The 14,596-nt window shown below is 37.0% G+C and overlaps 1 protein-coding gene across 2 annotated transcripts in view; it reads left to right on the top strand.

Moving 5' to 3' along the window:
* Positions 1-14,596, top strand: part of LOC107758795 (nuclear factor of activated T-cells, cytoplasmic 2-like) — a 39,260-nt gene that overhangs the window by 1,560 nt on the left and 23,104 nt on the right. Inside the window, exons 1-5 of one of the 2 annotated variants that reach the window (XM_016576614.1) lie at positions 1,991-2,670; positions 6,122-7,043; positions 8,222-8,390; positions 12,672-12,874; positions 12,968-13,140. In XM_016576614.1, the coding sequence (XP_016432100.1) occupies positions 2,547-2,670; positions 6,122-7,043; positions 8,222-8,390; positions 12,672-12,874; positions 12,968-13,140 (1,591 nt within the window). In that variant the 5' untranslated portion in view covers positions 1,991-2,546. Of the gene's footprint in view, positions 1-1,990; positions 2,671-6,121; positions 7,044-8,221; positions 8,391-12,671; positions 12,875-12,967; positions 13,141-14,596 lie in introns of those variants that run through there. The other variant, XM_016576615.1, reaches the window with a different exon arrangement.

A 14,596-nucleotide genomic window follows, 5' to 3' on the forward strand; every position in this document is an offset into this window, starting at 1 on the left:
ATAGATAGATAGATAGATAGATAGATAGGGAGGGAGAGAGTGATATAGATTGACAGACAGACAGATAGATAGATAGATAGATAGACAGACAGACAGACAGACAGATAGAGAGAGAGAGAGAGAGAGAGAGAGGGACGGAGGGAGAGAGAGAGATAGACAGACAGACAGATAGAAAGAGAGAGGGAGGGAGAGAGAGAGCGATATAGATAGATTGATAGATAGATAGACAGACAGAGATAGACAGACAGACAGATAGAAAGAGAGAGGGAGGGAGAGAGAGAGCGATATAGATAGATTGATAGATAGATAGACAGACAGAGATAGACAGACAGACAGATAGAAAGAGAGAGGGAGGGAGAGAGAGAGCGATATAGATAGATTGATAGATAGATAGACAGACAGAGATAGACAGACAGACAGATAGAAAGAGAGAGGGAGGGAGAGAGAGAGCGATATAGATAGATTGATAGATAGATAGACAGACAGAGATAGACAGACAGACAGATAGAAAGAGAGAGGGAGGGAGAGAGAGAGCGATATAGATAGATTGATAGATAGATAGACAGACAGAGATAGACAGACAGACAGATAGAAAGAGAGAGGGAGGGAGAGAGAGAGCGATATAGATAGATTGATAGATAGATAGACAGACAGAGATAGACAGACAGACAGATAGAAAGAGAGAGGGAGGGAGAGAGAGAGCGATATAGATAGATTGATAGATAGATAGACAGACAGAGATAGACAGACAGACAGATAGAAAGAGAGAGGGAGGGAGAGAGAGAGCGATATAGATAGATTGATAGATAGATAGACAGACAGAGATAGACAGACAGACAGATAGAAAGAGAGAGGGAGGGAGAGAGAGAGCGATATAGATAGATTGATAGATAGATAGACAGACAGAGATAGACAGACAGACAGATAGAAAGAGAGAGGGAGGGAGAGAGAGAGCGATATAGATAGATTGATAGATAGATAGACAGACAGAGATAGACAGACAGACAGATAGAAAGAGAGAGGGAGGGAGAGAGAGAGCGATATAGATAGATTGATAGATAGATAGACAGACAGAGATAGACAGACAGACAGATAGAAAGAGAGAGGGAGGGAGAGAGAGAGCGATATAGATAGATTGATAGATAGATAGACAGACAGAGATAGACAGACAGACAGATAGAAAGAGAGAGGGAGGGAGAGAGAGAGCGATATAGATAGATTGATAGATAGATAGACAGACAGAGATAGACAGACAGACAGATAGAAAGAGAGAGGGAGGGAGAGAGAGAGCGATATAGATAGATTGATAGATAGATAGACAGACAGAGATAGACAGACAGACAGATAGAAAGAGAGAGGGAGGGAGAGAGAGAGCGATATAGATAGATTGATAGATAGATAGACAGACAGAGATAGACAGACAGACAGATAGAAAGAGAGAGGGAGGGAGAGAGAGAGCGATATAGATAGATTGATAGATAGATAGACAGACAGAGATAGACAGACAGACAGATAGAAAGAGAGAGGGAGGGAGAGAGAGAGCGATATAGATAGATTGATAGATAGATAGACAGACAGAGATAGACAGACAGACAGATAGAAAGAGAGAGGGAGGGAGAGAGAGAGCGATATAGATAGATTGATAGATAGATAGACAGACAGAGATAGACAGACAGACAGATAGAAAGAGAGAGGGAGGGAGAGAGAGAGCGATATAGATAGATTGATAGATAGATAGACAGACAGAGATAGACAGACAGACAGATAGAAAGAGAGAGGGAGGGAGAGAGAGAGCGATATAGATAGATTGATAGATAGATAGACAGACAGAGATAGACAGACAGACAGATAGAAAGAGAGAGGGAGGGAGAGAGAGAGCGATATAGATAGATTGATAGATAGATAGACAGACAGAGATAGACAGACAGACAGACAGATAGATAGATAGATAGATAGATAGACCTATCTATGTCTATGTATGGCTCTGTCTCGTTTGTGTCTAGTTTGTCTGATCGTCGTGTCGTATTGTGTTGTGATGAACACTCGGGGGCAGCAGTTCTTACAGGATGAGGTCGGGATTCACACCCGCCCTTATAAACTGAGATCAAGGACTAGTTGCTTTTGTTGTCGCAGTTATAACTAGTACCTGTCAACAGGAGGCGCGTGCCATCCATTTTATCACGTCTGTTTGATTGACAGGTTGTTTTATGCTACCTGTAGTACGACAAATCCTCAGACAAACCTGTTCAAACCATCACTCTATCACTGACGCGACGCAGTAAACGCGTCCTGTCCGTTCTGTCGCGTCCATTGACTCCATTCCTGATCACTTTCTTTGATAGTAATGGCCGTGTTGTGATTTTGTCGCCGCTAGTGTAAATGGGGGTGTGAGTGAAGTTTAAAGCGGAAGTTGAACTTAACTTGAGCGCGTCTGTCTCGATTCTCATTCATGCGTTTGGCGCTCGGACCCCTGCGTGTCAAATAGCCGACGTTGTCTCGACGCGTTTATGAAGTTGCTGTAGTGTAAATAAATCAGATTGAGACAGATGAGCTCTTTTTACGACGACAAGGCTGCGTTAGGGCTGGCTGAGGAGCTCGATCAGGTGCACTGTCAGGATGAGCTGGAGTTTGACTATCTTTTTGAGTATGGAAGCACAACGGGACTTCAAGGTTTGTTTCACTAAACTTCTGTATAAGATGTGTGCTGAAGACTATAACTACCAGCATAATAATCTTTAGCTGTTTAAACTATTGCAAATAACTCATAAACATTCAATACAATTTGTATCCATATTATTTAATGTAATGCATAGGCTATTAAATATAATAGGCTACCTCAGTAAAAATATATGGGGACAGAAACGCTCCCCTGGGAGGATTTTAAAACTATTGTACTATATTAATGATATAGATCTATTAATAGTAGAATGTGATGTACTATTTTAATATAATATATATTTTTAGGTTTTTATTATACAGTATTCTAGTTGTTGTTAAGTAAGCATTTATTTATGTGTTGTTGGATTCTTGTTGGATCTTGTTGTCCCCTCCACATAAATGTAGGCTATAAAAATGTTCAAGTCAGTGATATTTTACTTGGTTCGTTATACTAAAAAATTATATGATTTTTAAAATTAATTTGGGATTTATGTCTGATTTTTTTAATAACAACCAATCTCTGCTCACAATACTGATGTCATTACCATTGCATCAGGCAACAATTGCATTTTTCGAAACACTTTAAAATGACAGTGGAGCACGCCTCATCCAAGACATGACACTTTGGACATCGGAAATGTAATACATTTTTGTAATGATGAATGTACATTATAATCTCAAAGTTGCAGTAGATGTTGTCACCAAACGCTCAGAAGTGGGATCATTTCATTCACAGTTTTGACGTTGTACATGATGGTAATGACATTTGAACTTGAACTTGCTATAACACAACATCACACATTACACAAAAACAGCACATGTGACAGAATGCAAATGTACACAAATATGTGTAGAATACAGAACACATTATGCAGAATACTGTATCCCATAATGCAGTGCGACCTTTTATTTCCAGTGTGATGAAATGAACCAGAACTAATCTCAACAAGGTTGAGTTAGTTGATTGGACTGCCAAACATTTTTTTAAAAGTTTGTGTAAATTAATACACAGAATTTGATTACAAATGCAAAACAATTGTATTTATTTCCATAGAGTGCAACAGTCGGGTTCCGGAAGTTAAAATCCCATTCATTTTCTCTATAGGGGAATTAATTGTAAATCATACATTAAAGAGAGACCTGCTGTGAGCTACAAGGTTGTTAATCGATGGTACATGCTTCTGTTGAAGTCCTACTACATAAGAAACTACATAGGAAGCACAGCAACTGACGTATTTGTATGCAATGAATGTTGTAACGAACATCTTGTAATCATGATTATGTCATTCGTGAAGTTTCATGGCATTAGTTGTTTAAGCCTTCAAGAACACAGTCCTGGTACCTTTGACATTTTGTCCGATTTTCAGATACGCTTCAGCACATGGCTAGTTGGTTTGATTCATGGCTTTTAACTCTTAAACGAAGACTTTATAAAAATCCCTATGGGAAAAATACTTTCGAATGCAAGGCCGCTGAAAAGGACACGCACCGTTTACCGCTTCTAGAATATAATGTTGAATCTGAATTGAATCGAAAATGAACAGACTTGAATTGAACTGAATAACAAAACTATTGCCTTCTGTAGAGCTGCTTATATCAGAATTCTTGTTTCATAATTTGATGAACTTTCCACAATTATTGAACAAAATTGGATTGACTTGAGCTGAATAATGGCACTATTATCTTCTGTAGAGCTACTTTATAGTTGAACTTAGTTTGCTTCATAACTAATGAACTTTGCAACATTCACACTGTTATTGAGCTAAATTGAAGCAACACTGAACTAAATTATGATAAATGACACTCAGTGCTGGACAGATTACTTACAAAGTGTAGTCTGTTACTGATTACAAATCAGTGATGAGAATTGTAGTCGGTAATGTAATTTACATTACTCATTTTAGGTAATGTATATTTGGACTACTTTTGGATTACTTTTAGATTACTTTTGTCCTAACTTGTTTATAAATTTGAATTGGATTATTGTTATAAAAAAAGAAATAAACTATTCCATTCTTTGTTATCAATATGTCATGAAATGTATTCAACATTACATTACTCCAGGGTTTTCCAAACTGGGCTCAATTTTATTTATTTTTTTTGTCGACAGTATTTATTAGTAATTATTTGTCTCATACATTGTATAATTGATTTAGAGGTGCTTTTGTCCCCAAACTCAGAAGCATGGATCGCAAATTAATTTACATGACATTTACATGTTCAAAGCTAAACGATATGACACAGTAGAATTTTTTAGTAAGGAACATTTAAAACTTTGGAGAATCAATGAATAATTTACTGTCATTGTGTGAATAATCTGTAATCATGTAGTCCTTAAAAGCTTTTAGCTTTTCGTTTTAATTACTTTTTCTTATTTGTGTATGTTTGAATTGTTTTTAGCTTTATTTTTTTGTTTTCATTTAAATGTTTTAGTTTTGAAATGTTGTTGTATGCATTTGTCATTTTTATTTAATTTCTTTTATTTTCTTAAATGTGTGTATATATATAGTATTTATAGAGTTTTAGCTTTTAGTTTTAATTACTTTTTCTTATTTGTAAGTCGCTTTGGATAAAAGCGTCTGCTAAATGACTAAAAGTAAAAGTAAAGTAGCCTATAAAAAAAGTAACTGTAATCTGATTATGAACATTTTAAAATGTAATATAATCTGATACAAGTTCTACATTTTTGGAATGTGATTACGTAATCCAGATGACATGAAATCAGATACTACCCAGTAGGGCTGCACGATAAAACGCATGCGATATTTAACGCGCATCTCGTCAGTAAAGCCTTTCTGTAATCAGCGGTAAATCTCCATCACGTGCGGGCTTTCACATTGAGCAGCATTAACTACACAGAGCCTTTGTTCACTGACAAGCTGCGCAAAACATGCGCAAAATATGATCGTGGTTTTGCGCAGCTCGTCATAATATCGCATGCGATTTATCGTGCAGCCCTACTACCCAGCACTGATGACACTATTGTCTTTTTAGAGCTGCTTTATAGTTGTGCTGAGTTTGCTTAATAACATATTAATTTTGCCTTATTCACAGTGTTTTTGAACTTAATTGAGCTGAATAACAACACTTTTGTCTTCTGTAAAGCTGCATTATAGTTAAAGTTATAGTTGAAGTTTGCTTCATAACGAATGAACTTTGCAACATTCAAACTGGTATTGAACTTAATTAAATGAACACTGAAATTTAACTGAATAATGACACAGCTGCTTTACATTGGAAACTGTATTTGTATCATTATTGAGGAACCTTGCAACATTCACAGTTATTGAATTGAATCAATATTGAACTAAATTAAGCTGAATATAATGACACTATTGTCTTTTAGAGCTGCTAAAACGCTATAAACACAGGTGATTTGATTTCAAATAGTAGGAAGCATACATTGTTTACCGAGTTTTTGGACACTCTTACCCATTTTGTGTCTGTTGTTTGTTTGTTGCAGATGAGCAAAGCATCTCCTCGCACAAAGACCTCATCTCTCATCCCAGCCTCCCCTATCCTGTGGAGGAAGCTCAACCGTACGGCATCAAGCCGTGTGCGGCTTCCTTCGCCGAACTCAGCGCCGAAGGTCTCACAGGCTACGCTCAACTGGAGCCCAAGAGCTTCCTGGAGAGCGCCAGACCCAACAGCCAAGCGCTGAGCCCTCGGATCGAGATCACACCCTCCAGAGAGCACTATAGTCATGGTCGAGACTCGCTCCAGAACCATCTGGTGAACATCAGCCCCAGTCCCGGTCTCACCGTGCCCGGTCACGACCCTCTGGCCTATAGGGAGCCGCAGTGCTTGAGTCCCGCCAGCAGCAACTCATCCACCTCCTGGCATTCGGAGAACCTCTCGCCCTGGGCTTCCCCTTGCGTTTCGCCCAGCAACAGCCAAGTGGCTGGAGAACTTTGCCCTAGACTCCAGGGCGTCCACACGGGTTCCCCTCGAACCAGTCCGGGAACTTCTCCGCTAAGCAGCCTGGCCGAGGACGGCTGCGTGGGGCCGCGCTCTCCTTCGCCCCGGCCCGGCTCGCGCTCCACCTCCCCTCTATGCAAACGCACCTACGACATGTACAGAAACCTGGTGCCGGTGGCCCGTTCGCGCAGCCCGTCGCCCCATGGTGGCCACGAAGAGCATCACACCCCCCATTACGGCTCCAATAACATCTCAGGGGTCATGAATGGGTTCGGCGTCGCCCAAGCTAGTTTCATTCCTACCAAAATCGTGAAGACCAACCAGCAGGCCTACTCGCTTTACCCAGAGAACCACACTGAGAGTTACCTGGTGTCATGTGACCAGGATGTGAAGACCAAACCTGGCCCTGAACCGTTCTTCGTAATCCCTCAAATCTGGCCTAAACAGCTGGTGCCGGGAATATGCAGGTAAATATTTGCATTCTTTTGATGCATGGTTTGTTTGAAAAGTGATAGGAATTAAATGAAGCTAGTTTGTTGTCTTTACAGTTTGGTAAATTATGTCTTTATTTCCAATTAAAATGTCCACTTATTTACGCTTTTCATGGTATATGTGACCCCTAATATGGATGTCGGTACCAATACCGATCTAGAAAGTATGATTATCGGTCACCGATATTTGATTGATATGCATATATTTATATTGATAATAAAATTGAATAAAAACACATTCTTCATTAGAAATGTAAATATTTATTTAAAATGAAAATTTTGGTATATTATTTGTTGGCAAACCTGTCAGTTGGCCAAGCAGACTTGGTTATTGGCCTGTACCGATAATCTTAAAAATTAAATGATTTAAATATTAAACAAAAAAATTAAATGAATATAAATTTGATATAATATTAATTTCATATAAGAAATTCTTCTACTTTGTAAATCGCTTTGGATAAAAGTGTCTGCTAAATGACTAAATGTAAATGTAAGAATTAAAAATAAATAAAGTTAATGGTCAGTTAGATTTTTTTCAATGTTTTTGAAAAACATCACTTATACCCCCAAAGATTGTATTTATTTTATATGAATGCAGTAAAAAAATTACAATTTCAAATAACTGTTTTCTATTTGAATATATTATAACATTTAATTTATTCCTGTGATCAAAGCTGAATTTTCAGCATAATTACTCCAGTCTTCGGTGTCACATGATTCTTCAGAAATCATTCTGATATGCTGATTTGCTGCTCAAGAAACATTTCTCATTATTATTAATGTTGAAAACAGTTGTGATGCTTCATATTTTTGTGGAAATTGTGATTCTTGGATGAAAAGAAAGTTCAAAATGTATTTAAAATATAAATCTTTTGTAACATTGTAACATTATAAATGTCTTTACTGTCCCTTTTGATCAATTTAATGCATCCTTGCTAAATGTAAGTATTGTTGAAAAACAAAAAAATCTTACTGACCCCGAACTATAAAGATGTTTCCAGTTTGACCTGGCATCAGTGGCACAGTCTTATTACTTGTATAAGATGACATGTTCTGCAAAGCCCTGCGTGGCTCATGCACCTGCTGCTCTTTTCATGCTACGAATCGGAAATGTGAAGCAAATGAGCATGACTATCATCTTTCATCTGTCCTAGCATCCCTGTGGCTTCCCTGCCGCTGCTGGAGTGGCCTCTGCCCAGCCGCACCGATCAGTACGAGCTCCACATCGAGGTGCAGCCCAAATCGCACCACAGAGCTCACTATGAGACCGAGGGCAGCCGCGGGGCAGTCAAAGCCCCTACTGGAGGTCACCCGGTGGTCCAGGTGGGTGTTCACTCTGTCTCGCCTCACTAGACGTGCGTGTGAAGGTATTTCCTAGTCATTATGCAGCGCGAGGTGATTTCGCCCCAGGTCAGGGCTATGAAAATGGCCCTCTGCTCTTCTGTGTGTCGTCTGCTTTTATCAACCCTCACACAAATGAACGCACTCATTCATTAGTAATGTGTGTTAAGACGACGAGCATCACTATTGTTATTGCTTATGCTTATGGTCGGGGATTTTTGAATTTTTTTATTTTATTTTTGAATCCCTAACCCTAATTATTAAAATGTAAGCTCATAACTCATCCAGATACAGAACTAAGACCTCAAATAATGGTCTTATAACACCTTATAAACCTCCCAGAACACCCTAGCAATATGGCTTATTTTATTTGATTATTTTATTTTATTTTTTATTATTTTCATCTATTTTATTTTATGTTATAATGATTTTATATGTATGTATATAAAGAATTTTTTACGAAATGTTATTGTAAAATAAAATATATAATAAATAATAATATAAATTAAAATAAATGACAGCTATATATAATTTTATTAGTTATTATTATATATTGTACTAAATATGTATTATATATTTTATTTTATAAATGGCATTTTGCAAATATAATATTATACATATTTTATAAAAATATTTTGTATTTTATTATCATATTTTTAATTATTGTATTTAATTAATGAATTTATTTTTCTTACTCTTTTACATTTTACAGAGGGTTTTACTGCTTTTAGGTTGCTTAACTCTGTTCAGAAAGTGGTGTTTACCTCAAGCTTTTACAGACGCAGTAATGGCAGCTGTATTCTGAAGACACATGATATTGCTCAGTTTGTTTGCCATTTAAAGTTTGAAGTTGCTCGGGTAACCGTTTATATGAAAGGCCTCTTGTTGGTTTTTGCTCTCTCAGTGTAAACCATCTTTAATGGTCTTGTTAGCGGAGCGGCCAGCATCCTTCCGATGTCAGTGCTCTGCTGAAGATTGCAGACTGCCTTGGCAAAGCCAAAATGTTTAATGCTTTCCATTCCCTGGCGCTGGCTGTGGTCAGTGCAGCTCAGCGCTGGCCAATCACGCGGCGGGAGTTACTCAGGACTGCTCCTTCCTCTACTTTACTTTTCCAACCTCACCACTGACTCAACGCTCGCCCGCTGCCATGGCAACCAGGTTCTCAGATGGCCCATGGAAACGGCTGTGTTTACTCACTCACCTGTACCTTAAAGAGACACATTTAGATGTTTCATGCAGAATGACAGTAGAATTCTGCTGTCAAAATCAATTCAACGTTATGTTGTTATTTTTTGAGTTCATCTGATTTTTGATTGCAGACATTAGTATGTTGACAAATCTGAGCACAGTTTGAGATGCTCTAGAGGAGACCGCAGAAGACTTGAGCAAACATGTCAATATGCTCTCCATTTAATCTCACTGCACTTTAGGAGGAGCAGTTGAGATACTAAAGAGATCTCATTTATGATTAGTCTTTCTCAGATGTTGCTTTTAAGCAAGACGTTCATCACTTTCATCATATTCATATTCATCATATAAAAGTTTACTAGGTCACTAAACCAAGTACTATCTGCAGTTCCTTTGCTCCAGCTGCACACAATTCATCCCACATATCTGATGCAACATTGTTCACCAATTTTGTCCACCAAATATGAGATGAAGTGTCGACACATGCCCTGCTCAATGTGCTTTTGAACTCCAGAGTAAATTTAGCTGCATCTTCATGCTCTGTGGTTTCTGCACGCTTCCTTCCGATCTAGACACTTTTTTTTTCTAAGAGTATATATTTTTATTTGCATTACTTTTTATTTTATTAATTGCATTTATTTAATTGCAGTTTTAAAAATATTTTTTTATTTTATTTTCTTTATTACTTATTATTTTTTATTATTTACGTCTTTATAAATTGCAGTATTTAAAAAAAATACATTCTTTTATTTGTATTACTTTTAAATTATGTCATCAGTTGCATTTATTTGAAAAAATATATTTCTTATTTGTATTACTTATTTACTTTTGTTTATTGTGTTTATTTGTTTTTACAGTTATTATTATTTTTTTTTATTATAGTTTAAATTTTATTGTATTTTATTTTATTTCTTTATTTTGTATTCATTCATTATTTTCGTGGTGGTCATTTTTATTTTCAGATTTTTTTTAAATTAATTTTATCAGAGCCCGAAATATGTCAACCCAAAGATAAGGGATTTTTTAAAGTCATGCATTGCCATTTACAGGGCTTGCATGTTCCATACCAAGTAAATACTAAGTTTGTGTTTGCAGAAATGATCAAAGTGCCCTTGAGCAATGCATTTATCTCTAATTGTAGGGATTCTCCCTACAATTAGTTTATTACAAGTAGTGTGAATGGCAAAGTCCAGCTCTCTAAATGATCAGGCAGTTTTTTCAGCCTCGTATTATATTAAAACTGGTCTTTTTCCTTCACCAAGCCCTTAAATTACAGCCTCCAAAATCTCCAGCCGTGAAATACGTGAAGTTATAATGTAGCTAGATAATGCCTGTTTTGTTGTGCACCATATCTTGCTCATCTACAACAAAATGATAAGGCCGTAGTTGTTTTTCTCATTGGGCTTGCCATGTTTTGCATATGAAAATGTGACCCATTTGCCTCCGTGTCGGACAGGATTTGAAAGCTCTTCTGAATTATTAACCTTCAGTGCAGGAATTCAGATGCATTTGTGCAATCTCACATTCGTCTGCATATGCATGAACCCAATTTTTGATTTTTGCACTCAGGCACTGTATGATTTCCCAACTGCCACACCAAACTCATTCAGATTCTGGGTTTGAATTTGAAGTTTATCTTCCACGATCAGTCAAATGGCACTGGAAGGACCCGTAGGCCACAAACCTTGCCACAGTTGGTGACTGATGGGTTTCCTGCAGAGTTTGAGGAGATGAGAAGATGTTTGCAGATGGCACACACCCCTTCTGGCTCGAGTTCAAGGTTTCTGGAAATGCTAATGTTTCCAGCAGGTCTCTGCTTTCCAACCAGGAGAGCAGGCCTTCGCTAAAAGAGCTGCTAAAAAAAGCACTTTGCGTGTGTGCATCTGAGATACTGGTGATGCTCAGTTGGTATCATAGCATTTCTTCTCTGCTGTTTTTTGAGTTCAGGTTGAAACGTGATCATTTTGGGGGCATTTATGTGCAGGTATTTCACAGATAACTATTAAATAATTAAAGTCTCATCCAGACACAATTTTGAACTTTTGCTTTTTTTTTTTTTTTTTTGACAATAGGCCAAAACATCAACAAGCATGACAAATATTATATATTTTACATAGACACAATTTTGAACTTTTGCTTTTTTTTTTTTTTTGTTGACAATAGGCCAAAACATCAACAAGCATGACAAATATTATATATTTTACATATATATTTTTATATATTTCTATTTTTAAATATATTTAGTGTTTTTATACATTTAATATATTTTAATATATTATATAATTATATTATATCTTTTTTAATACTTTTATTCAGCAAGGAAGCATTCAATTAAGGATGTATTTAATTAAATTAAATTGATCAGCAGTGGCAGTAAAGCCATTTATAATGTTACAAAAGATTAGATTTCTGTTTCGAATAATTGCTGTTTTTTTTTTATTCATCAAAGAATCCTGAAAAAAATGTGGCATGGTTTCCACAGAAATATGAAGCAGCACAACAATTTTCAACATTGATAATAATCAGAAATGTTTCGTTAGCAGCAAATCAGCATATTAGAATGATTTCTGAAGGATGATGCACTCTCAGAAAAAAAGGTACAAAAGCTGTCACTGGGGCAGTACCTTTTCAAAAGGCACACCTTTGTACCTAAAGAGTCCATATTGTTACCTTAAAGGTACATATAAGTACCCAAAGTGTACATATTAGTACCTAAAAGGTACAAAAGTGTAAAAAAGTAAAAAAGGTACCGCCCCAGTGACAGCTTTTGTACCTTTTTTTCTGAGAGTGTGTGACACTGAAGACTGGAGTAATGATGCTGAAAATTCAGCTTTGCATCACAGGAATAAATTACATTTTAAAATATATTTAAATAAAAATAAGCTGTTTAAATTGTAATAATATGTACAATTTTTGTTGTATTTTTGATCAATTAAATGCAGCTTTGATGAGCAAAAGGGAACTTCTAAGAAATGACAAAATCTTACCGACCCCAAATTTTAAACAGTTTAAGTCTTAGAGTTTAACATTGAACCATGCTAATAAATATCTCTTTTTGCGCTTTTCTGTGTGCAGTTACGTGGATACCGAGGCAAGGAGCCGCTGGGATTGCAGATCTTCATTGGCACGGCAGACGAGCGCATCCTGAAGCCTCACGCTTTCTATCAGGTCCATCGCATTACCGGCAAAACCGTCACCACCACCAGCTACGAGAAGATCATCAGCAGCACCAAAGTCCTGGAGATTCCTCTCGAGCCAAAGAATAATATGAAAGCAATGTGAGTAAACCTGGATGATGATGATTCTTCATCCTCCTCCAGTTTTTGGTTTTAAATATGCATAGTAACATGATGCTTCTAAATGCTTCTCAGAATCGATTGCGCCGGGATTCTTAAGCTTCGTAATGCCGACATCGAGCTGCGAAAAGGAGAGACCGACATCGGGCGGAAAAACACACGTGTTCGGCTGGTTTTCCGTGTTCATGTTCCCCAGCAAGGAGGCCAACATGTGTCTCTGCAAGTTGCTTCGCATCCCATCGAATGCTGTGAGTAACATTAGTCTCCAAAGTGGTGAAATCAGAATGAAATCAAAGCTAATTTCTTTCTTGGTGGCTTCAACTCTGAAGGACCTGACAGGTTTCGCGGCTGGATGTTGTAATATCAAGTATTTGAACACTTTGTGTGAATATTTGTCACGCTCTTATCAGATATCAGGTGGTTTTGAGTTGCATGAAATTCTGCCGCCATGTCTGGTTGCTCTGCTTCCTCCTCCGTTGGGTTCCGTTTGATGCAAACCAAGGTAAACTGTGCAAAAGAGGAATGAATTTAAAATGAGCCTGATAAATTACAGCTCCCCAACCCCCTGTTTCTCTAATAGGAAGTTAAATCTCTTGTGCCAGACACTGAGATATTGCAGACGTGTCTCAGCCAGTTCTCAGGTAACACGCTGTATTATTTAAGAGTTTATGCTTCAGTAATTCAGATTACAGCACGTCGCACATCTGTCCAAAGGTCACTCGTATTTGTCTTAATCACAGTAGCTGTGGCGGATATTAAATCACTGATAAGTTTCACCAGTGCGTGTCCTTAATATCACGACGACAAACTTTATCTTATAAACATGAGGTTAAGTGTCTTTTTGGGAAATATTTATTAGTAATTAGTAATATTATTACTGATATATTGCATAAGTTACTGATAATTGTGACCCTGGAGCACAAAAGCAGTCTTAAGTCGCTGGGGTATATTTGTAGCAATCGCCAAAAATACATTGTATGGGTCAAAATTATCGATTTTTCTTTTATGCTAAAAATCATTAGGATATTACCTGATAAATTACAGCTCCCCAACCCCCTGTTTCTCTAATAGGAAGTTAAATCTCTTGTGCCAGACACTGAGATATTGCAGACGTGTCTCAGCCAGTTCTCAGGTAACACGCTGTATTATTTAAGAGTTTATGCTTCAGTAATTCAGATTACAGCACGTCGCACATCTGTCCAAAGGTCACTCGTATTTGTCTTAATCACAGTAGCTGTGGCGGATATTAAATCACTGATAAGTTTCACCAGTGCGTGTCCTTAATATCACGACGACAAACTTTATCACCATGTAAAACGGGATTTAATACTCCTTTAGCCTAAAGTAAATGAAGAGGGCGTTTAATAAGCCGGATCATCCTGTCTGATTGTTTACATGGCGTAATGTTAATTTGGCTGAAGCAAATTAATTTCATCTCATTTTTTCTAGTTAAAAGCCTCTTAATTCCAATACAAATAAATAAAACATGAATTCCCTGAGCTAAATTATGATTGCTTCCTAATCTGTTGAATGACTTGCATACATAAATTCGTAGTTTAAGATTATTAGTGTTATTGCTTGTATCATTTAATAACAATCCATCCCAAGCAACCATCACAGCATTATATATACATTTTGTTATATTTAATATACGTTTAATATATGTAAATATGATATATATATATATATATATATATATATATA

Source organism: Sinocyclocheilus rhinocerous, unplaced genomic scaffold, assembly GCF_001515625.1.
Source record: "Sinocyclocheilus rhinocerous isolate Xijiao unplaced genomic scaffold, SAMN03320098_v1.1 scaffold1496, whole genome shotgun sequence".
NCBI classification, from domain to species: Eukaryota; Metazoa; Chordata; class Actinopteri; order Cypriniformes; family Cyprinidae; genus Sinocyclocheilus; species Sinocyclocheilus rhinocerous.